Source organism: Sciurus vulgaris (assembly GCF_902686455.1).
Source record: "Sciurus vulgaris genome assembly, chromosome: 4".
In the NCBI taxonomy this organism is placed as follows: Eukaryota; Metazoa; Chordata; class Mammalia; order Rodentia; family Sciuridae; genus Sciurus; species Sciurus vulgaris.
The window spans coordinates 8,082,903-8,107,413 of NC_136464.1; the positions used below are offsets into that span (position 1 = coordinate 8,082,903).

At 49.6% G+C, this 24,511-nt stretch overlaps 1 protein-coding gene across 1 annotated transcript in view; it reads left to right on the forward strand.

Annotated features, from left to right (window-relative positions):
- Positions 1-6,515: 6,515 nt before the first annotated feature.
- The window catches only part of CPXM2 (carboxypeptidase X, M14 family member 2), a 110,226-nt gene continuing 92,230 nt past the window's right edge, over positions 6,516-24,511 (forward strand). Inside the window, exons 1-2 of the mRNA XM_079138071.1 lie at positions 6,516-6,966; positions 16,127-16,225. Of these exons, the coding sequence (XP_078994197.1) occupies positions 6,654-6,966; positions 16,127-16,225 (412 nt within the window). The 5' untranslated portion in view covers positions 6,516-6,653. The remainder of the gene's footprint in view (positions 6,967-16,126; positions 16,226-24,511) is intronic.

The following is a 24,511-nucleotide window of genomic DNA, read 5'->3' on the forward strand; positions in this document are numbered from 1 at the left end:
TTAGTATTAAGGTCACATTAGCCTAATAAAATGATAAGATAATAAGTTTCATCCTTCCAATTTCTGAGGAAAAAAACCATACAACTTCTATAAGATGGGAATTTAGCTTAAAAGTTTGGTAAATTCACCTGGAAAACTACTTAGATCCATTTTGCAGAGATTGGCTGACTCCCATTTCAATTCCTTTATTATTATTCTATTTGGGTTCTCTCTTCTCATGTCAATCCTAACTTTTTAATTTTTTCTGGGAATTTATTAGACTTTCAAATTTATTAGGCTCACAATACTTCGAATATTTTTAGTTTCCATTCTGTCGGCTTAGTGGGTGGTTGGTGTGGGAGAGAGCAGAGGCCGCATCGCAGAGGCTTCTCTGGGAGCCCTGGCTGGGGTTGAGGTGACTGTGGACTATAGGCCTGCTGTTCTTTTCCAGTCCTGGGTCTCTCCAAATGGGTAGACCAGCGGCACTTGCTGACACTGCAGAGCCCTGGCCCTGGCACAGAGTAATGCACTGGAGCTTCAGGCCTTCCTGACCCTCTCTTCTGATTCTGGGCTGGACCACAGCTGTTCCATGCATGTGGCAGTGAAGGGCTGGAGAGAGGGGTGGCATCTTCCTAGGCCTTGTGTCTTGGCTTCTCACATGGAGTTCCTCTTCATGCAAATAGAGACGCCAAAGGGATAATTGCTTCTTTTCTCTTGGGGTTTGTGCACTCAGGGACAACAGGAATAGCCCCAGAATTTTTAACTTTGAAGGACTTAAGCAATCTTGTTGGAAGGAGGGGCTGGCGCCGTGCTGGGGTCTAAAGCCAGCCCCACTGGGGACCACTGTGAGGGTGCATGCTCCACCTTCACTCGGCTGCTCTGCCTGGAGCATCTTGGCTGTGGGTGGGCTGGCATTCTTAGGCCTGACGCTGTGCCATCCACGGCGGAGCAGAGGTTCTGGAGACAAACAGTCAGAAGGTCATTAGACTGTGTGACTTGTTTATTAAGTTCCTTCAGAAGTGACTTAACTATTCTAGTTTCCTCAGCCGCAGGACAGGGAATTATTCTCTTCTCACAGGCTTTGGGAGGAGACTATCAGTCAGCAGGGACCAGCAGGAAAGAGCAGCACACACAGATGACTGAGGTACAGAGGTGTGGGCAGGGATGAGGTGTTGGGGGCTATGCTGTGCGGACTGCGCCGGGAGGGCGCCTGGCTGCCAGCCAGAGGTTGCTTTGATCACATCGGCGGTGAGGAGGTTGATTAACATAAGCACACCCAGGTGATTTGTCATTGGCCGTATCCAATTAAGTCCACGCACACAACGTGTGCGCAGGTGTTCCCGAGTGCTCCTGATGTGCCTGCTGGTTTTGACCTTTACCATGATTGGGCAGCTAGCTCCTCGCCTAATCTTTGCATAATTGGTGTCAGCTCTACCCTTCACCTCCTGGAGGGGATATAAGCCGGCGCTGGGGTTCGAAGTTTGAGGCCCCAGGTTGGAGGTTGGAGGTTGGAGGTTGGAGGTTGGAGGTTGGAGGTTGGAGGTTGGAGGTTGGAGGTTGGAGGTTGGAGGTTGGAGGTTGGAGGTTGGAGGTTGGAGGTTGGAGGTTGGAGGTTCCAGTCCCCGGGTTTCCTGAATCTACAATAAACCGTTCCGAATTCAGAAGCCTCGCTATTCGTTTGTGTCCAGCACCAAATTGACTCCGCTGGACGGCGTCAATGAGGAGGACTCATGGGGGCTACTAAGGTACCAGAGCCTAGTGGCTGCAGGCTCCAGCCTGCAGGAAGTCATTACACCCACAGACTTGCAAGGCTGGGGCTGGAAAAGAGGACTCCAGGGCACTGAAGAGATGCAGCCACCAGCAGGTCCCCTGGGGCAGGGATGTGAAAAGGTTGGGGTCAAGGGGAAGAAATACCCAAACCTTTCCTTCCTCTCATCTTTCTACTTCCTGTTGGCACCTCCCATTGGCCAATGCCCATCAGAAACCAGAGGACACTGGCCCTCAGTCCTCAAGGGGGTGCCTTCAGTACAGGAAGGCAAGGGCTGGCGACCCAGGGATGCACACAGAAAAGTCAACACAGAGTTGAAGCATCAATGCTGCTGTAAGCAACCCTGCACGTAGTAGGTGACTAAGAAATTCTGGATTTCCTGGGATGCCCAGTAGGCTCTGGCTCTTCTGAGTTCAGCATCTCCCCATGTGTCTGTTGGGGTAGTTTCTTATCAACTTTCCTAACAGTGTCTTCTTATTTACAAATGGACTAGCTCATGCCCAAGCAAGTCTCCCCAGAGGCCAAACTGAACATGAAATCCCAGTAGAGACCGTGGTGAGGAGGGGAGCTGAGGTGCGAGGGGGACCCATGAGCTAAGATGGCTTGTCAGAAGATGCCAGCTCTCCGGGGCACAGGAGTAAGAACAAGCACACTGAAGATTGAGTATGAGATGGGTGATTACATAGTGATGAGGCTGAGGACATTACCAAGGATGCCTCCATTTGAACCACCACATCTCAACTGATAATGAACAGGAAAACCCTCCAGCTTCGCCATTGTGATCATAGTTGCCATAACAACTCCATGTCTCTCTCCGAGCATCTATCTCTAGACCGTATTTTTAGAAATGGTTGTGCCCGAGTGTGTATTTTTCTTTATATAGAAGCTAATTTTTCAAATTACTGATCTTTCAAAAAAATTCCATTTTCGTTCCCTCTCTGAAAGTGTAAAGCTTCAGGGATAATTAGGGAAATGAGCAGGTGCAAAAGTCCGTTATGAAAAATGCTATGCAACGTATTGATGTCTTGGCAATATTTGTTTCAACAGAATGTTCCTTGGACCTGCACACGCTCTTGTTCCTTGTCAAGCAGCTTAACATAAATCTCCTCTGTGGGGCTCATAAATATTTGAACAATTATTAGCTGTGTAAGGTGTTTGAGGATTATTTGACAAGCGCAGATTTATGTTGTATAACAGAAACTGGCTTAACAGCATCCCGAGTCTAAGGGATGAATGAACAGACAAACACTGGCTTATCATGCTTAACAGAAATGCATTAATGGATTCTCGAGTGAAGCAAACAATGGCTGGCTTGTAATGAACGCTGTTTTAGGAACTAAGAAACTGGGGATCAGGGCTGCCATTTTGGTTTTCTTCAGCCCAGCTGCTGCTCCCAGTGCGAGTGTCTAGTTTTATGGCATGACTCTCCTCCAAGAATCCTCAGCATTTTACCAAGCTCACTTAGGCTTTGAAGAGATGCTCATGGCCCTTTGGGTAGGGTTCAAGACTAAAGTTAAACAGACCCATTATTAGGTTGGGAGCAAAGAGGTCAAAAAAAGGAGCACTCTTTGATGCCACGGAAGACCTTAGCCAGCATGCAATAAGGAGTTACTGAGGATTTTTTCTTAAACTCTATTGGTTTCTTGGGGGATATAAAATTAGTAGATTATAATAATCACTAGTTTAAAAAGAGCTTATAAGTGCTGCACAGGAGACCATGAAGAGTATGCATTACCATCTTTGCCCACTGGAAGGGAAGAGAAGCAGAGAGATTGCGTGGGCTCTTTGGTAGGGAGTGATGTGCACCTGGAGAGTAGTGGGAACCGTGAGTGCCGGTGAACTGCAAGCCAGAGCTGGTGGGAGCAGGGACACCCCAGTGAGCAGTACGCCAATAACCTCTCAGTTCTGCATGTCCAACTAAAAGAGTGGTAGTGGGAACAGGGGAGGAGGTGGGTTGAAGAATAATGTTCCATATGAGGCCCTGGGACTTTCCATAGGTGAGCTATAGCAGAGGCTAAAGGACAGATGGGACACAAAGGTGACCTGGGGAGGCTTCACTGGGGAAGCAGAAGAATGCAGTGCCCTTCCCTGGCAGCCAGGCAGAAGTTGGGCAGCAGGAAGAGGCTTGGAGACCAGGATCAAGCTCAGCTTTGCCACCCTCTCTTCTTACACTTCCTGAACTCTGTTCCCACAAATCTCCAGGTATGCAGCCCCAGAGAGAGGTAGACAAAGGGTGCTCTAGAAACTGCCATGGACTGCAGTTCTGGGAGAATCTCCATGCTGCAATCAATTCTCGTTCTGTTTGTTCTGCTTGCTTTAATTATGTGTCTCTCCAGGGAAAACAAACAAGCACACATTAGCAAGGAGAACAGCCATGAGTAGGACTGTTTCCTGATTCCAGGGATGTGCTGAGAATCGCACTTGGGGACATTCTCTGGATGCTTCCCAGACACTGCAGTACAGGTTTGGCGTCTATTATTTACCTTAGAAGTGCCAGGAAAGCAGCACAATGTTTTCGGAACTCATGGATTTGGGGCTGCCAAGATTTACTCAGCCTGACTCTAACTACCGGACGAAGCAGGGTTTCCTCTTGACCTTGGTGACCTGGGGTGGGTCTGGGCCCTCAGCCTCCTTGTAAAATGCAACTCTGTGCAGCTGAGGTGTTTTATTGGTGCGGGAGTGCCTGAGCCCACCCCTGGGAGGTTCTCCAGGTCTGGGTGGGCCTGGGATCTGTCTGCATGCTTAGCAAGCCCTGGCGGCTCTGATGAGGTGGTCCAGGGCATACCGTTGTCCTGGACAATCTCTGCAGCCCCTTCTGGTGAGGGCTGCCAGGCTAGCTGGGACCTCCAGGTGTGTGGCTCAGTGCTGGAGTCCCTTTCTGTTTTCCACTGAAGCCCCATGCTGACCTGTCCTGTTGTCTGGAGTATCTGGCTTCAGATAAAACAGCTCCTGTGAGTGAGCTCTGGGGACACATCATGGAGGAGAGCAGGTGGAATCCTGCCCATCCAGGCTTCTTGGAACACCAGGGCAGGCGGAGGACTCTCCTCCCCTCTCACTCTGGTGGTTTCATTCCAGAATGTCCTGGAGGTTTGACAGCCAGGTCCAAGAATCTTGATGCTTCCAAGCAGGCCCTGCCTCAGTCTGCAGCCTTCTCCTCTCACTCTGCCCAATCTGCTTTGGACTTTGACCTAGAAACCCAGAAGACTGACCCCCAAAAGGGCCTGGTTGGGTGACTTAGGCGGGGGTAATGAAGGAAAATGGGATGGCAAGAGGGGCCCAGGCAAAGATGGCACTGTCCTGGTCCAAGCCCTGTCCACTGTGGGGCTCAGAAATGTGACTCTCCACACTCCCGGGGGGAAGGTGGAGGTCTTGCCCTGGTGTCCAGATTCAGCTCAGTGGCATCTTGAAATCACATCTCAGGCCAGAAGGGACTAGGGAGGTGAGAGCTGAACCCAGGGCTCTGGGGTCATTTTTCCCTGTAGCAGGCAACACAGGTGTCTGAACCTGAATCCCTAGAACCTGTGGCTAAGTTACAGAATGTGCAGTGCAGACAGATTAAAGTCAGCACCTCTGGAGAGGGTGGTGGTCCTGGGTTACTAGAGGGCCCCTCTAATCACATAAGCCCTTTAAAATGAAGATTTTCTCCAACTGCAAGGAAGAAAGATTTGGCAGTAGTGGAAGATTTGAGGCTGTGGGGTGGATTTGATGTGCCAGTACTGGCCCTCAGACTCAGACCCAGACGCAGGGATATGACAGTCCTCTAGGAGCTGTGGAAAGCCCTGGAAGGGATACGGTCAACAGCACCGAAGTCTGGCCTCCATAGCCAGCAAGCAAACAGGACCCCTGTACAACAAAGGCCAGAACTGACTGGCTTCAGCTACCCTGCGTGGGCTCAGAGGCAGTCTCCTCCAGAGCTCCTCAGAGGACCCCATCCCTGCCCACACCTGGACTTCAACCAGAGACACAGGAGTCAGGCTGCTGGCCTGCAGAGTTTCCAGGTAATAAGCCAGTATTGTTTTAAGTCACTAAGTTTGTTGGAACTTTTGGGGGGTAGGAATAGAAACCCCAAGCAGTTCTGGGTTCCCCAAACACCCCAAGTCTGGAGAGTAGAAGTCAAAGGACTGTGGGGTCCCTTTCCACATAGGAAAAACCTGCACACAGTTGTCCAAGGTGGGAGGCACATTCTGGAAGGGAGGCAGGGCAGGGCGCTCTAGGTAGGCCTGCTCTCAGGACTAACAAATGTCCTCTGTGGCTCTGGGATGGTGGCCTTGACGTGACTCCATTCTCTCCCCAGCAGAATCACAGTGTCACATGGGAGGTTTATCCCAGGTTCCTGGGGACCTCTGGAATTCCTCATTCATGGCTCCTGAGCGTGTCCTGGCGGTGGGAATGCGGGTCTGGTGCGAGGGGCGGGCCGGGGTGGGGCGGAAGGGCAGCAGGCCAGGCTTGGGTTTGGCTCCAGCTGCGTTAGCTCTTGGGGCAGGTCTGAGCTCTAGGGTCCCGTTTCTCCACCTGTAAAAGGGAGGACTAGACGAGGTGCCTGGAGGTTTCCTTCTCACTTGGGAACTCGGGACTCCAGGGGAAAGGGGTGCCCAGCGCGCTGGCCGGCGTGGGGAAGGGAAAGGTCGGGGGCAGTCCCAGGCGGCAGGAGCTCCAACACCTGCCGGCGCGGCGGGCCGCGGGTCGGCGGGGCGGAGGGGGGCGGGCCGAGCCCCTGCGCCCGCCCCGCGCCCGCCCGGCCCAGCCCCGCCCGGAGGGCCGGTCACACCCGCCCGGCCGCCGCCTCCCGCGCCCAGCGCCCCGCGCCCGCTGCAGCGCCCGCGCCCCTGCCCCGCGCCTCGTCCGCCCGCCGCCCGCCGGCGCTCCGGTCACCGGGACCCTGCCCAGGGCGCGGGGCGGAGCGGGCATGGCCCATCCGGGGGCCGCCTCGCCCGCGCTGGCCCTGGCGCTCCTGGCTGTGGCCCTGGCTGGCGTCGGAGCCCAGGGCGCGACCCTCGAGGACCCCGACTATTATGTGCAGGAACTCTGGAGCCGGGAGCCCCGCGTCCAGCGCCCGAAGCCCGAGCCCGAGCCCTTCTCGCCGCCGCTGCCTGAGGGGCCCCGGGAGGAGGAGCGGGAGCCGCGCCCGCTCCAACCCAGGCCGCCCACCAGGGCCACCAAGCCCAAGAAAGCGCCCCAAAGGGAAAAGTTAGCCGCAGAGTCGCCTCCGCCTCCACCAGGTAACTTTTTGCGCTGGGCGGCCCGAAGAGGCGCCCGCCAACGCTGGCCTGTAGGGGACACTGGGACACTGGCTCCCAGCCCACCTCCTGTGGTGCCCACGCCTCCGTGGGGACTGCATCTGCCTCCCTGTGCTCCGTGGTCCCCACACTGAGCTGCGGCGACGCTCACTCCAGCTCAGCAGTTGGGAAGCTGCCCCAGGGAGCCGGGACCCTTGTGCCCCCAAGCTGACATTCCTGAGGGGCGAAGGATCTTTCTGCTGGGCACTTCCTCCTGCTCTGCCTTCTTCCTCAGGCTACATAGGCAGCGTTTTCTTGAGAGTGAATTTCCTTTTTGGCCATGTGAATGATTGGCCTGCTTTGGCAGATGGCCTTCTGTGGAAAGCTCTGCCAGAGGGCCTTTGCCCAGCCTGTGTCCCTCTCAGGCCCTCCCTCCTCTTGTCAGTGGGTCCCTTGAATCCTCTGGCCCTTGGGGTAAGATGGCCCATACAGCCTCAGTGGGGACCCCATGTGGCTCAGGACCCAGTGCCCCAGGTGTAGCATGGTGGGGAGGCCAGGCTGCCTGAGACCTGGAAAGCTCTGTGGTGGCTGGCAGCCTGGGGTGGGCCATTTTACATCCATCCCTCACACCCTTCTCAGATCTGCCCTGCTTCTGCCAGCCCTGTCCTGGGAAATGACTTCTACTCCCTTTATTCCACTAACCTTGCGAAGGGGACTTTCTCTTACTCCTTCCTTCCAGTGGTCCTTGCTCATTGCACACGCTGCAGTCTTAGTATTTCAGCAGTGGGGAATGATCAGGGTTGCAGCCAGGTTCTCTGGCCTGGCAGTAGCCTTTCTTGAAGCACAGGGACACTGTCACAGAGCTCCGGGCATAGAAGTTGACACCTTTGTTTGGTTAAACTGCTCCTGGAAGTCACTAGTAAGGGTAGCAGGGAAGGGGTGGTTGGGACACTCTTGAGAGGGTGTCCCTGTCTAAGCACCCTCTTTACACATACACAGGTAGTTCTGTGAGTTGTGTGACCTTGAACTGAACCATCCAGATTTCCCACTGTTTCCAGAGAGTGGTGGGAATTAAGATGTGTAAAAGTCACGGTGGCTGCTAACGGTCGTGGACAGAGCCTCCCACTTGTAGGGTGTTGACTGTGACTGGTCTTTATGTGCACCCTTCTCATGTAGTTCTTTCTGTGACTCTGGAGGGTAGCTGTCCTTGCTAACTTACTGATGAGGAACTGGCAGCACTGGCAGTTGAAGTAACTTGCTCAATGTCACTTGCTGACTTGGGAGATTTGAAAGCCCTTCTCCTGTGCTAGGTACTCAGGCCTGTTTGGTTTGATGGTTGGAGTCAAATTTGCATGAATTGTTGTCTTTTCTCTCTGCTATGTGCTTAGCGTGGCTAGCTGCTTGTAGTCCCTGGGGTGGTGGTAGGGGAAAGGTGGATGAAGCTGCATACTGCTTACCAGCCAGGTCTTGGGCTCACTAACTTGGGGATCTGGGGCTCCTGGCTCTGCTTCCGGAGCCTCAACTTCGTCACCTGCAGATAGGAAGAGTAGCACCTGCAGCTGCCTTTACTCTGTCCATGGCTGCAAAGGCCTTTTGACTGTAGTTTCCAGAACACCTACAGCTTACAGGTGTGCTCACCCTCCTAGGAGCCCTTCTTTCATCCCATAGATGCTTCCTAAGAGCCAGCCTAGCACCAGGTGCTGGGGAGACCCTAGGGATAGAAAGCATAGGACAACCTGTCCCCTACGCTCCGGGACCTCATAGAAATTGGAGGACTTGGAGAAAATAATTAGAGGTAAAAGTATGGGGTGTCAAATAAATAAGGGAGCTTGGGCAATGCTGATGTTTAGGGCCTGCCTAGGGAGCCAGTTTGTTTTTTGGGGATCTCACTATGATTAGCCATCATTCCTGAGGCAGCTGCCTCCACTAAAGAAAATAGCTCAGAAAGTCACAGCCTGCCCTCGTCAGTGTCCACGGGCCGATGTGTCTGTGGACTCAGATGAGGAGGTGGCTCTCCTTTGTCCTTTGAGCATAGCACTTGCTGGCCTTGGAATGGGGTCTCTGAAGGAGAAATCAAGGTGCACCTTGATTTGCAATAGGTCATTTGCTTTTGGAAAACCATCTTGGAGATAGAGATAGTGGGGCAAGAAGCCGTTTATTCCTATTGGATAGCAGCCCTGGTTCCTGCAAGAAATGTGTCTCTGGCATCCACCGAACAGGCTTCCCCAGACCCAAAACAGGCCCTGGAGAATTCCAGAATGTCTGAAGAAGCTGTCTTGCCAGGGAGCTGCTTCCAAGCTTTCTGCTCATTCAAATGAATTATGTTGGGCTTTTTAGAGCTCCTCTGCACTAGGCTCATCCAGGTGTTGTGACACTTATCTCACACTTTTATTTAGTGCCTAGGTTTTATATTTTTATTTTTTAAAAATTTTGGTGTTTGCACAGTAGACCCAGACCTCGAGTAGTGGGAGAGACAGGTTTAGGAACAATCTAGATTAAGGGAGTCAATTTTGTGCAGTTAAACTGTGCTAGGAAACAGTTGTTCCCCCTTCTAGTGGTGTCTTGACGTGACACGTCTCAGGATGCCATAGGCGCGTTCATCTCTTCAGTGGGCTGTTTTGTAAGCAGGCCGTCATCTTATCTTGGAAAGGTTCTTACTGAGGAAGGGGCCAGCCCGCAGGGTAAAGTCCTGCACTGGGTGGATGTTGCATGCTGGGTACCAAGCACGGGCTGGGCACTGAGGTGCCACCAGGGAAACTTCCACACCATGAAACTGGTTCATATACAAAACTATTAAAAATAAGTGTAAAATTGCCTGCAGGCTATGTGTATAAAGTGTATAAACATGAATGAACATTGTGTTCAGATTTGATTCCCACTTCCAAAATATTGCATCTTGGAATATATATGCAAATATTGGATATTGGATATTGGAACATATGCAAATATTCTAAAATTCGAGAAATTCCAAAGCATGAAACACTTCCTGCTCCAGGCATTTTGAATAAGGGTTACTCCACTTGTACCACGTTTTCCATGAGGAGAACCCTGATACCCAGAATGGAATGAAGTCTTTGAAAACATTTTTTAAAACTTTTAGTTAAAAAGAATTACAGACTGATAGGACATTGCAAAAGTGTCACAGTAAGGTCCCACATCCCCACCCGCAGTCTCCACCAAGGATAAACCTTAGCTAACTGTAGCATAGGGCCTCTCAGCTGCAGCAGCTGCGGCAACCATGACATCTTGGACCACTGTGTGCAGGTCTGAGGAGGTTGGTGCCCCTGTGTTGGGGGATGTTAAGCAGCATCTTTGGCCTCGACCCACTGGGTGCCAGTAGCACCTTCCCCCAGTTGTCATTGTCACAGCCATGGATGTCTCTAGACCTTGCCAAACGTCCCCAGGGGGTTGAGAGACTCTGCTGTATACAGTAAGAAAACCAGGAAATTGACGTTTGAAAATACCATTAATCAAATGTTGCATTTCACGTGTTTTTACTATGCTTGTGTGTACGTGTTCCCTTGAGGATGTGGGACCATGGAATCGTTCTTTTTGACTTTGTGGTGGACTTTGGTATCATAGAATTTCTGAGGTCTTCCTTGTGAGCCTCAGCTCACTCCTGAATGTTAGAACTTGGAGGAGCCTAAATGGTCATCGAGTGAGAATTGCTCTCTGGCAGGACTCTGACGGGGAACGTGCAGGCCCTGTGCACACCTTCTGCAGGTGGCCCTCACCATCTCCAGGCTGCTGGCTCACTGGGTGAACAGTACTGATTGCTAGAATGTTCTTCATACAGACTTGACAGCCCACTTCTCTCTAGTTCTATTTATTCAGCTGCTTCGAGTTGAACTTCACGGTTTCCAGATCCCTGTGGCTGGAATGCTTTGGGGCTCAAGGTGGGAGCCCTCAGGATCCTGGTTGGCATGGTCCCGGGATGAAGAGTAAGACAAAGGTCTGCATGATGGACAGGCCAGTGGATTTGGGGTGTGCCTGCTTTGCATGACATCTCCAAATTCATGACTTTGGTTAGTGTCCTCACTCCTTTTAGACAATAAGATGCCACAGAGTAATAAACCATAGTTACATAACTCACCCTTCCACTTAGCAATAAGAAACAAAATAGTAAACAAGACTCCGAAAAAATGATGGGAAGATTTTTTCCCCTCCAGGGCACCATGGCTGAGAAGGAGGCTCAGATACGCAGCATTTACATTGGGTTCCTGCTTGTCCCTTTGCTTGCGGTTTTCTTCAGGCCCGGGGAGGCTGCATGGCCGTTAGCATATGCACAAACCCGCACTGCCACCGTAGTCCTGAGCCCACGGAATTTGCAGAGTGGGCACCGAGCCATGTTTGCTGGCGTGTCTGTGCCCAGAACCATCCAGTCTGCATTTTGTACTGTGCCGTGTCTCGGCTGCGAGGGAAAGAGCCAGAGCTGTTATCTGAGCGCGTGTGATGGTCGACAAAGGCCTTTCCGCTGCAGGCGCTGCTGCTGGTGGGAGGAGGGGGCTTCCCTTCTCAGCTTTGCTGCTTCTCTTCCCCGGCATTGTACTGTTTGGCCTTTGGATGGAAATGTCTTCTCTTGGGTGAAGCTGGGGTGTGAGGATTAGGAGAACGTGTTTGTAAATATTTCAGTATCACCATGATGCTATCACCCCACCCAGACAACCAACAGTCCAGCCTCCAGGCTCACTGTGAGTTAGATCCGAAACGCGTTTTGTCCAGGGCAACTTCCTACAAGACTCCAGGGAAAGGACCTGTTTGAAAAAAAAAAGAAAAATCAGCTTTCGAAGGCACCACCGCCCTTTCCAAAGTGCTTTCCAAAGTCAACTCGGCGCTGGCGCATTCCCTCCTGCCTGTGCCCATGTTCCAGATATAAGGACTCAGGCTTGGATAATAAAGGGTGGGGGACCCTTCCAGGGTTGGGGAAGCTGGCTTGCATGCTGTGGTTCATAAAAATAGCCATCATGTTTCCCTGTGTGCCTCAAGGTCCGTGGCTGCCAGATTTCATAGTGGTTGGTGCCGTCAGTGCTGGGGTGAAGGCAGCCTGGCCCTGGAGCCTGGATGGAGGTGGAGCATCCTTTGGGTGTCCCTCGGGGGCTGGGGACCTTGAACTCCCAGTCTTGGCATTGTGAGCAATAACAGGTTTAGCCCCTGTGGCCTGCTTAGGTCCCTGCAACTGTGGCTGCTGCTCTGTGATCATGAAACCCATGAATTAGGGTTTCTCTGGCTGGCTCTGGGAAAGGACTGCGTCCCCACCTGGCTGGCACCAACTGGCTATGCTTGGGCATCACAGGACGATAGAACACCTTTAAATTTGAGCCTCTGATGTTGCATATTTGTATGGAATACCTGTTCCTTGCAAAGCATGTGAGGTGATCCAGGATCCAGGCAGCTGGCATCAGAGTCTGGCTCTGCCATCGAGAGGGCCTGTGACATTTCCAAACCTGATTCTGCACTGTGGAGACGCTGATGCCCTCACGCTTGCAGGGGAGGTGTGATGTGTGTGATGTGTGTCCAGCCTGCCAGGCTCTGGCGGGCAGCTCAGTGGCACCCCTTCCCTGTTCCTCAGGTCCTGCCAGGCATACCCTAGGTTGTTAGTGTGTCTTTCCCCCTGTTCCCCATTGTCTTTTCACTGTGATGCCTAAAATCACCTCCCAGATACAGTCCTGCTCTCCAGGCCTTCCTGTCTCCAGCTCTGTTCTAGGTGGAGCCCAAATGGAGACAGGCAGCACCCGCCTGTGCCTACCTTCTGCTTGTGCCTTCTTAAATTAAAAGTAAGGAGCCCCATCTGGTCATGAATCAGGAAGGGGATGACTGCATAGAGGGTGGGAGGCAGTGGCCACAAAGGCGCTGTGGCCACAGCTGACCCCACTGTCCCTCAAGCCCTGGGCCTGGAGGACAGTTTCCTGCATGACAGTCTGGCCCCTGGGGGCAGGGCCACCCAGGCTGGTTCTCAGGGACGACACAGCAGAGAGGCAGAGCGAGAGGAGTGTGGGAGGAGCTGCGTGGTTGGCTGCCCGATTGCCTGGGTTTGGTCTGGTCCTGATAAAACGTACTTGGGAAATTCCACCGGAGCCTCTATGTCCCCAGCCTCCACTCCCTGCCAGACACAGAGATCACTGATGAGTGGAAGGAAACACACCCTTCAGCCACTGAGCCACCTGGGGATTCTTGTTTCCTCTGGGAGTTGCCTGTCCTCAGAAAGGAATGGAGCCCAAGGCCGTTCCCTCTGTATCCTGCCCTCCTTCCTGTATGCACGTCCATGTGGAGCAGGACTATCTAGCCACTGTCCTCGAGGCTGTGTCCGTACACCTGCCCAGTCCCCTGGCCCTCTCTGTGGGAGGGGCCCTGCAGGGCTGCCCCTTTGCGGTCAGTAGGAAGGCTCTGATTAGTGTCTGTCCTGAGGCCTTCAGGCTGCATTTCTGGGGAGCTCCCAAGAACCCATTTGGTTGAGTTTTTCTCCTCAAGGGGGTTCCTTAACAAGAAGCAGGCAGGGGCCTCAGAGCCCTGGGCCAGGTCCCTCCTTCAGAGGGATGCAGAGCCCTAGGGGACTGGAATTTCCTGGGGAATGGCAAAGCAAAGGAATTTTCAGTTTCTGGGGTTGCTACTGTAAGCTCCTTGTGTAGAGAGGGGAAAATAGTTTTCTATTAAGCCAGATGAAGTATATTTATCACTGTAGACCAGAATAGAACATGTGGCCTGCACTGGCACTTCAGCTTGCTACTTTTAAGGAATTCTGTGTTGTCACGCGGCCCAGATGGAGATGTTGATTTGATTCTGGCTCCTTCTCTGAGCACTGTTTCCACCTCACTTCTCCTTTCATCTGTAGAGACCATATGTGGCCCTTCTTCTCATATGCTAGGAGGGGACTACGGAAGGGAGCCCAATCCCTTTGGGAAGGGCTCAGGTCTGGAGTCAGTCTCCTGCTCTGTCGCCTCCTGGCTCTGTGAGTGACCCTTCCTGTCCTCTGTGGGTCGATGAGGGCCAGCATCACTGTAGGCATGCCTCGTGAATCGTGAATCACACCACATGCGTTAGCTGTGAGCCACTGGAACAGTGCCTTGTGGTGTGTGGGGCTCAGGCAAGACGTTGGCCATGAAAAGAGAGAAACCTTCTTTTGTTTGGGGGTGACCAGAGGTCACTCACATGGCTTGGTTCCATCCCGGAGCTTGCTCTGTGGCGGAACTGTGTCTTCTGCTGAAGAGGGAGCCCAGGGGAGGTAAGGCAGGTTCCTGGCTGTGCTGGCCGTGCAGAGCAGATGGGTCGGGACCCCACACTGGCCAGGCCCTCAGGACGGTGTTCCTGGCCACTGCCAGTCTCCACCCAGCTGCAATGTCAGTGCTGTTTGCCACTCCACTGAGGACCCCGTTCCCCACAAGTTGGTCATGTCATGTAGCCTTTTATTTCTTGGTAGAATACCTCATCTCCCTCCCACGGCAGACTCAGTGTCCCAACAGCTGTGTGGCTGGTTTTCCTGGATAACCAAGGTCTCTTTGCCCTCTGCCTGTCAGACTCTTCTGGAAGTGGCCATCTTGTCTGTGGTGGGCCCTGGTCGTGATAGTCCCGCCCACTGCTGCAGCAAGGGCACTGAGCAAATGCTGGTGTGGTCAGGTCTCTAGGTTGGTCCTCTCCCAGCCTTTTTGAGGTATCAGTTTTCTGGCTTCTAGACACTGACAGGGACACCTAATTTTGGGATTTGTTTCAGCTCACATGAGAAATGAAAGCTGTTCCCAGTGGGCATCACCCAAGAATATGACCAACGGGGACTTCCCTTGGCTGGGCCCAATGCACCTTGGCATTCTTCAAGATCTAGGGTAGTAAGAAAACAAGAAACCCTTTTTGGGAAGCAGGTGATTGGAAATCTGACATGGGCTTCATTAATTGGCACAAGCCCCAAGCTGTTTTGGTATTACAGGCAGCAATTGAAAGTCTCTTTAAAGCACCAGACTCTTATTCCTGAGTAATTGAGCATCTCACTCATTCACTCATCACAGCCTGCCATGCCCCCGACTCTGGCATTGGAGCAGTGAGCAGAGCCAGATGCAGCCCCTGCCCTTCTGAGCAGACTCGTCACAGTGCCACTGTGCTGATGCACCCGGGACAGGTGTGTGGAGCTGTGCAGGAGGCTGCTGGAGCTCCCAGGTTGTTTTCCCCCAACAATGTATGCCACCCCCGGGCACTGGGGGGCTGGCCTTCGGTTGCTCACAGCTCTTCCCATCTCTGGAGAAATTCTCGTGGAAGGCCGCATCTCCCACTTCCCAGATGGCAGACCCTCGTCTTAGGTGGGGACAACTGTGTGTGTGGTTTCTGCTCCAGAGCTCCTGGGTGACCAGCTGAGCCAGTCTCAGGCTGAGACCACAGCCTTGCTTGCTGGACCGCCTTCCTGGCCTCACCCTGCTTCTCTCCCTCCCTCTGGTCCTCGGTACCTTGCCTGCCCCCAAACTCCTGCATTAGGCACTGCCTAGAGGCAGCTGGACCCTGACGGAAGCTATAGAGCCCATCAAAGGAGGAATCGATTCAGATGGAGAGGTCAGGAAAGCCAGTTTAAGGAGATGAGGCCAACACTGAGACTCGCAGGGTGGGCAGAGCTAACTAGTTCAAGAGTGAAGGGCAGGGCACCCCAGGAGGCTGAAGAGCATGTGCCAGGTTCTGGGGGGGGTGGAGGCACGAGTTGAAGGATGCCAGGCAGCCGTCTGGAGCAGCGGGGAGCTCAGGGCGAGGAGAAGTAAGAGCATAGCCAGCGGGCTTCTTGGGCCTCGGCAAGGTGACCTTCCAGTTGGTGGGCAGCATCGTTACCTGCAGGTTCCCAAGCCAGGGCCTTGGAGAGATTTAGGTGGGAGAAGCCCTGTGTGGGGGAAAACGCTGGAGCCAGGACCCCAGGCTTCCCCTTCCAGCTCCAGCAGCTGTGGGGTGTGTTTGGGCCTCAGAGAAGGTCAAGAGCATTTTGCAGTCTTATAATAATAATGACAGGCAGGTGTGTGTCGCTTTTATCAGAAGTGTGTTTAATATGCTTTTTTTCCTTTAACTACAAGATGCCTCGTGTCTGGGGACAGGGGCACAGCTGGAGATGGCTGACATGCAGGAGAGGACAGTGAGCTCTGACATTCCCAGGTGGGATCTGACACGTGAAGTAAAGGAATCTTTCTCTTTTTTCTCTTTTTAGGTAAAAATAGCAACAGAAAAGGCAGGAGAAGCAAGGGTCCTGATAAGGCTGCCAGTGATGACCACAGTGTCCCTGCGCCTGGAGAAGCTGTCAGAGAGAGTAAGTGAGCCCCTCGGAGAGCCCCACCCATCGGCTGCCTGTGCAGGGCAGACATGGGCCCCGGGTGCTGCAGCCCGACCACAGATGCCCTGAGCCCCAGGGGCGCTGCCAGGGCCTGCCATGCCTTCTCAGCCACCGTGCAGGGGTGAGAGCACTCACAACTTAGCTCCCAGACAGACTTTCCCAATCAGTTCATGCAAGTCATTTCTGAATCTCCCGGGGCCTTTGGGCCATCCCGCCCCCTCCTCCTCCCCAAGACATCACTTCCTTTCTTGTGGGACCTCTTACCTGCCCACAGCCCTGATTGCACTTCTTACCTCCCAGCCTGACCCAGGGGCCCCTGGAATCAGAGATCAAGTCTTCTGTTTTGAAAGTATGCAGTGCTAGGCCTGGCATCTTGCACTGTGTGAAAACATCAGTCCTGTAATTACTTAGCTTAGGGTGTTTGAAGGTTAGTTTTAGACTCATAGTCAAACTCTGGTCTGCTAGCTGAATATTTACTATAATTTACTATTCCGTTTCTATTATTTTAAACTATGATATCCAGTATCACCTTTCGGCTGATACTAGTAATAGCAGCGTTTGTTAAATACTTAAGTAACTGCCAGGTGCGTGGCCTAGTATTTGACATCTCCTAGTGCCCCTCTGAGCATCATTATCATTGTTGTTATCCATATTTTGCAAATGAGGAAAATGAGACTTGTGTTATGCAGCTTACAGTTGACAAAACAGATTTGAACCCAAAGTTCTCTGATGCTAGACATTTGCTTTAGCAATATTGCTGCTCAAAATAAGCAGAGCATCTCACAGAGACAGGACTCACTTTCGGCTGCTGTGTGAACCTGTAAACTGTGTCACACAGTAAACAGTCACAGAGGGAATTGCATGTCCCCCCAAGCACAATGTGGGATTTGGAACTGGGAGTCTAAGAACCCACCATCAAAGAAATTACAGGTAAGACTAACATTCCAACATACAAACAGAAGTCAGTAATGAATGGACTTCTGCAATCACCTACCAAAGAAGAAGTATATTTCATCATGAAGTGGGCAGGTGGCTCTGTGCCCCTGCCCACGAAGAGAACTAGTCTATCAGAGGCTGTATTGAGGACCAGTGTGACCTGGGGGCTGTGTGTGTTTCTGGCTTTACCAGCTGGGCCCTTTGGAGTCTTAACTAACTGGGTGGTGCTGGGCCTCAGCTTGAGTGGCCTTGGGTGTTGACTTTTTGTCCTTCTCTCCAAGCGGGTTGGTAAAGCACCCATTGTTCTTCAGGATCACAGATACTGCAGGGCTGGGGTGGCTTTGAGCGCTGGCCTTAATCGTGCCCTGGGTTCTGGCTGCTGTTTGAGCTGGGCCAGGTCATTCTTCACTACCTTGTTCGTTGTTAATGCTTTCAAATATATTTGGTGCAGATGTTTGAGCAGCTTCAGCAAAAGGATTGGGCTGAATGATCTTAGTTCTTCATTCTCAGAATTGGAAGTTGTTATAATTTGGGGAGACAGCTTCAGAGAGATTTTCGAAGGCCCGTTTTCTTTCATTCTCTTTCTCCCTCTCTCTCTCACTGACCTGATGTTGCCTCCTTTTCGGCTACCTCACCCCTGGCCCTGGCTCATTCGGGGTTATTCTCCTGACTTGGCCTCAAGGCTCTGTTAGGATGGGATCACTCACTTGAAAGGCAGCCACCATGGTTCTGATGTTCTATGTGTGATTTTAGCCTGTGGAAATTCTTCTGTTTAAAAAAAATAAGATTGAGGAGAACCTGGGAGGGGAAGAACAACTGGGAGGTCCCTGATACGCAGCTGTGAAAGAGCCGGATGGGGTGCCATGAGGTGTGGGCAGGTGGCATGGCTGTTAGGAACTGGCCTGGAGTCAGGCAGCAGCACCTGTGGGGCATTGAGCACGGCGGGGTCTCAGGCGCACAGCAGGACAGAGTCCACCTCCTCTCAGCATCTCCTCCGGTCATACTAGGGGGCCTTAATGGAGGTGTAGTAGAAGGTCGGGGCAGTGCAGATGGCCTCCACATCAAGTTCAAGGTGGTGGACAGTGCAGATGTCCACTACATGACATGCAGGGCAGTTAGTTGCTGGTGCAGATATTGACCACATCAAGTTGTGTGGTGGATAGCATTGAAGGATTTGTCTCGATTGTGGAAGTCACTTGGGGATCTTTTGTGTTGTGGAGAGAATAGGAATCTACTGTCACTCTAACTAAGGAGCAACATCCCTTGTGTCAGGGCTCCATTTGCATTCTAGATGTTGTTCTGTAATAATATACAAGGTCGGTTAAATTATTGGTTTACTTAACCTCCTTCTATGTCCACACTCTTTGTCATGTAATTTTCAGTTCCCTTCTTAGGAGGCAAAAGCCCCTTGACTTTGGGCTGGTCCATGGGCTTGTTTAGGCCAGTAGTATGAGGAGAAGTGACCATGTGCAAGTACTGACCATGTGCAAGGGCTTAAGAGGTTTTGCTTGTTTCCAAATGCACACACTTAGGTCACTGGTCCAAGGAGGCTGAGCAGTGAGTGGAACAGATGCGGGTCCAACCTGTAGACTAGAGCGTTTGAGCTGAGCCCAGTTGATCAGCAAGACACTTGAGAAAGAAATGCTTATTGTGTGTCATTAAGAGTTTTTAATTGTTTGTTACACAGCAATAGCTGACTAATACAACAGAGATAAAGAATATCCTTGATTGTTTAGTGTTCCACCAATTGAATAGTACATCATTTAATCATCCAATGATGGACATTTAGATTGTTTCCAATTTTTTGCCACTATCAACAGCGTTGTAGTGAAATTACCATATGCCATGCCATTTACCATGTATAACTTGCAAAATGATTTCCTACTTGGCAATGACTGGACCCATTTCTGGCCTCTGCTTCTCTTTTTCCAGCCAGATGGAAGTGTGTTTCTCACAGATGTCCTGTGATTTAAGCCTCTGCTCATGCATCCTTTCTCTAGGGACTTGGACCAGTGGCTGAGCAGGTGGTTGAGAGGACAGCTTTGGGATCAAGTTCTACACTTCTTGGCTGTGAGACTCTGGATGTTATTAACTTAGCTATGGCTCAGTTTCCTCCTCTGTAAAGTGGCGATAACATCCCTTTTAGTGGCATCCTGTGAAGATTATACGATGTCTGCTAAGTGTAGCAGACACAAGACACACTAAGCCCTCAGCAAATGTTTGCTGATTTTGATTGCCATCTTGGGATTTTTTTGTGTGTTCCTTGGAAGAGAGATCAGAGAACTTTTATAAAATCTCAATTTGTAAATATGTTATTGGTTAAGAGGCAAAATTGAGGACATTATGTAAGAACTTATATAACCACCTAAAATGTAACCCTTAAAAAAAAATCATTCTTATCTCATGGGCCATCAAAACAAGAGGGTGGACCCTGTCTGGTTCTCCTGAAGGTTGTGGTTTGCTAGCCCTTACGTTAGAATGAGTGTTTGGCAAATGCTGACTCCAGAAAGACCTCCCTGGCACATCTCTTTTTCACACTTCTGTGCCTTTTTCTCATTGTCTCACAGTGATTCCTATGTGTGGCTCTTTGATTCTAAGAGAGTGTGAATGCTCAAGTGCAAGGCTCTGAAAGACCTGTCTCGGGGTGCACTCACTATTGGTAGCAGCACTTGACAAGAATGGCACACCTGTTTATTGGACACATGCATTGTGCCAGAACTAGCACCTCAGTGTTCAGGATGGACAAGAACTTAGGTGTTCTTTCCAGATCCAGGCTCAGGAGACAGAGCTCTGCTGTCTTGGTAGCACACCTGAGTGGCACGAGAAGGTTTTGTTCTCTAGGGAGTCTGTGTTTGAAGGTGGGCTTTTGGGGTGTGATGAATCTTAAGGACAAGTTCTCATGAATGGGATTAGTTCCTTTATAAAAGAGATCCCCAAAGCTTCCTACTCCTTCCACCAGTGTGAATGCAGGGAGAAAATGACTACTGTCTGTGAATCAGAAAACAGGCCTTTCCTGGACACTCAATCTGCTGGTGGCTTGGTCTTGTACTTTCCAACCTCCATAACTGTGAGAATAAATTTCTGTTGCTTATAAACCATGTAGTCTGTGGTATACTGGTTGAGCAACATGAATGGAACAAGGTAATATTCCAACAGGAGGATGATTCTCCACAGTGCTGCCTCTGTCTGTTGGATATCAAGTGTCCATTTAAACATGACTATTACAGGTTCATTACTTAATTTTTCTACTCATGTATGAAATACCTCACTCTCTTTATTGCTAAAGCTTTTTAACAAATATTGATATCTGGTAGAGTTTTACTCCTCTTCCCTCCTCTCTTCTCCTTGTTCTTCTCCCCTCTCCTCTTCCTTTTTCCTCCTCTTCTTCCTCTCCTCCTGCTTCTCCTTCTTTTGGTTATTTTTGACCCATTGTGTGTACATCTGTGTACAACCACACTCACATACATTTATGCCATCTAGGCAATTTCTACAAAAGCTCTCTTGAAATTCTGGTTAAAATTTCATTGATTTCACAAATAAATTTGGGGAGAGTAAACATATTTACAACATCGAATCTTCTAATCCATGAACATGGTATATCTCTTCAGTTGCTAAATTTTCTTTACTATTCCTCATAATTGTTTTTTCTACAGGTCATGCACATATTTTAATATATTCTCAGATAATTGCTATTATATGATGATTTTAATTTTAATTCCAACTCATTATTGCTAGGATACAGACATATAGTTGATTTTTGTATGTTGGTTTTATATCCAGCAACCTTACTCAACTGTTACTGCTTATAAAAAATATATTATTTTGGATTTTGGTGCAAAATCATAATATATGCTAAATAATGACAATTTTGCTTTTTCTTTCCATTTCTTAAATCCTTTGTTTATTTTTGTTTGCTTCTTTGGCAAAGATTTCATTTTTTTCAAAAAAGAATAGATTTTTCCTTTTGGGTTTAATTTCTACCTTTACATATTTAGTTTTTTTACATGTCCTTATTTTAAATATTTAAACACCTATCGTACCTTTTTATTTTTTAACTTCATCGTGTCATTTTTGTTATTGTTGTTAAGTAAAGGCTGTGTCTCTTGGGCTATAGTTAAGAAGAATAATTTCTGGGAAAAGTATTTCCAGGCTATTACAGCAACTCATTTTCAGAGCACATTGTTTCTGCAGTCCTTTGGCTGGTGCACCCTTTTCATCTTCTTATGGGACATTTTTATTCCCCATGACTGCATACTGGTGTTTCTTCTTAACTCGTTTTTGAATGCAGCAAGATCCAGTCAGATTTTCTCCATCAGAGGGCGGTCTAAGCCTTTTCTCAGATCTACACAGGTTGACCAGGTCCACCCCCGACCCAGTCCCCAGTACAGCACAGACCCTTCTAGCAGGCTTTTATCTTTCCACTGGTTTTCTTCTGAGATGCCAAGTTCAGTTTCCACTGCTGACTTAGACACACTGTTCTGATGGGACTCTGGGAAAATGGTAATGACCTGTGTTTGGTGTTACGGTGTTCTCCTTGTCTCCTCTTGTAGGCATTGTCTTCCCCCTACTTTCTGTTCAGCTGCTTTCTGAGAATTCCTGAGGCGGATAGTTACAGAAGGTTGCCTGGGTGGAGAGGTAAGCTCCTGGCCATTCCAGAAAGCCACATGTGTGCTTCATAGACAGTGTCTAATTTTCTAGTTGCTGCAGACCCTGGATTTGCTGGAGGCACACACAGTAAAAGAGGGATGAAAGGCTTTTTTGTCCCTCCTTTGGGAAACCCTGTTTTCCCCTTAACTATCTCCATCTGACTCACACGTGGTGACTATTAGTCCACATCTGGTATTGGGTTGAAGCATTGTCGGAAGACTTTCCTATTTTGTTTCTTCATGTGTTTTTTTTGGGCAAGTTTGGGAGAGGTTAAAAATTTTTAAACAAGACTTCTCCAAAGTTTGTGAACGCTGGTGGTTTTATGAGATATATTAAATAATCCCGAACATAGTGTGAGAAAGTTTTTCCTTTTAAATTCTCTTTAAACACACACACAACTTTTTTGTCCCCCTGAAATAATTATAGAACCCAGGAAGTTGCAAAAAGATGTTCAGGGAGAAGAATCCCAGGCCGTCTTTACTCTCCTGATCCAGCGCTGATATTTTGCATAACTGTGGTACAAGGACAAAGTTGAGAAATTGTCATTGGTGCAAGCCCCAGAGTATGCTCTGACTTCTTCAGCTCCTCGTGTGCAGGTGTGCGCAGGTTCAGGGGAAGACTGCTGTCCCGCCAAAGCATCTTGGTGCTGCTGCTTTGTAGCTGCACCATGACCCTCACCTAGTCCCTAACTCCTGGCAACCACTGATCTATTTTCTTCTTCATAATTTTTTTTCATTGTTGTTTTAAGACAATTAGACTTATGGAATCATACAGTATGTAACTTTTCAGATAGGCTTTTTTGTTTATTTGTTTATGTTCAGCATAGTTCTCTTTCATGCCTCCTGAATTAGATTAAAAACTTAGTCTGAAATCAGCACAGTGTTGTCAGGAAAAGCTAAGCCCTTTTTTAAAATTTGGTGAAGTCTAACATGTATACAGAAAAGTACAGAAATCATACAGAATCGTCCTGGAATTCTAGAATCATACAGAATTGTCATAGCCGTTCGGATTGTCACGGACCCCATCCACACATGGTGTAAATGCTCCATTAAACTATAGCTTAGAAGGAGGAGAGGGCGCTTGCAGAACCTCTGGGGTCTCCCGCTGCCCCAGTCTGGCACTCCCTGGTTCCTCCTCAAAGATCTCCACCCTTAGAGATGACCTGCTTGGTGGAACTTGGCGTGCTCTAGAGCCAACTTCTTTGCGCGGCTTTGTGTTTTTGAGAGTCACCCCGACTGCAGTGCCTTGATCACAGTATTCTATCACAGAACTGTGCTTTTCCTTTCTTTTCATATTGATGGGTGTTGGGGTTGTCTTTGGTTTGGGGCTAATACAAAGGGCACAGTTAGGATCATTTTTGTGCAGGTCTTCCAGTGCATGTGTGAACGTGTTTTTGTGGGGTATTCCTCCAGTGGAATTGCTAGATCCCAGGGTATGAGTATTCATCTTTAGTAAGTACTGCTAGAGCTTTTTTCTAATTGATTATACCATTTAACATTCCCGCCAGCAGTGAAGGAGAGTCCGGTTGCTTCTTTCCTTTGGAGGTGGCATTTGATTATCAGTTTTTAAGGTTTTATTTGTACTGATAGCCTACGGTGGTCTTAGTTTGCATTTTCCTGATGACTAATGGCTAATGCTTCCTTGTCATCAGCTGATGTTTTTGTGAATTCCCATCTTTTGCCAATTTACTCATTTATATGAGGGTTCCTTGTTTATTTGCTTTTCCTAAAAAAATGCTGCAGATATGAGTTCTTGGTTGGATATATGCATTGCAAGTTTCTTCTCCCACTCCTTGGCTTACCTTTTCACTCTAGCAATGATGTCTTTTGAATAAAAGATGGTCTTAAAAATTTTAAATGTGAATTTTAAATTTTAAAAATCATTAATGTTTTATGATTAGTGCTTTTTTCTTCATTTAAATATTTCTTGCCTCCCCTAAGGTCTTGACGACTTCTCCTATGTTATCTTCTAGTGATAAAATTTCCTTTTACATTCATGTATTTTCATTAAAATTAACAGCAAGGCTAACTCAGAGATTTCCCAAGACCTGAGAGGCCCGTGGCAGGCTCGAGTCCGGTGCGTCAGAGACTGGCGGGCGCCACTCAACACGGTCTCAGGCACCAGGAAGCTGCCTCCGTGCTTCTCATCCAGAGGGAATGTCAAGTTCAGAAAGGCAAAGGAAAGAATCCCATAAGTCAAAGCTCTTCCATTTATAGGCGACAACGAAAACAAAGTTCAGGAGGGCTGGGAGTTGTCTCTGGAGCCTGTGCCCTGGTCCCCTGCCCTTAAAAATTCCCCGCTCTGTTTCCAGCAGACAACCACAGCGGGCTGCAAGGACTAGGACCCTCTCTGCCAATTTGGTGACAACTGTCCTAGCTTCAGACCGCTTTCCTGGTGTGGCCCAAACACCAACTGAGCAACTGGCATCTGTAGTCTAGTTTGGAGTCTTCAAGTCGAACAGAGGTGGCATAAAGATATTTGGCCTCTTATATCACACTTGATTTTCAGCTTCTAACTCAGACACTTAGTAGCTGCTTAGCTGGGCTTAGCCTCCCTGAGTTTCAGTTTGTTCCTGTGGGAATGAATGGTATGCCATGTCTCATGGCCATTATGAAGATTCATTCTTATGAATGACTTGGCCCTCGTATAGCAGCTTTCCCACCAACCTGTCTACACCCT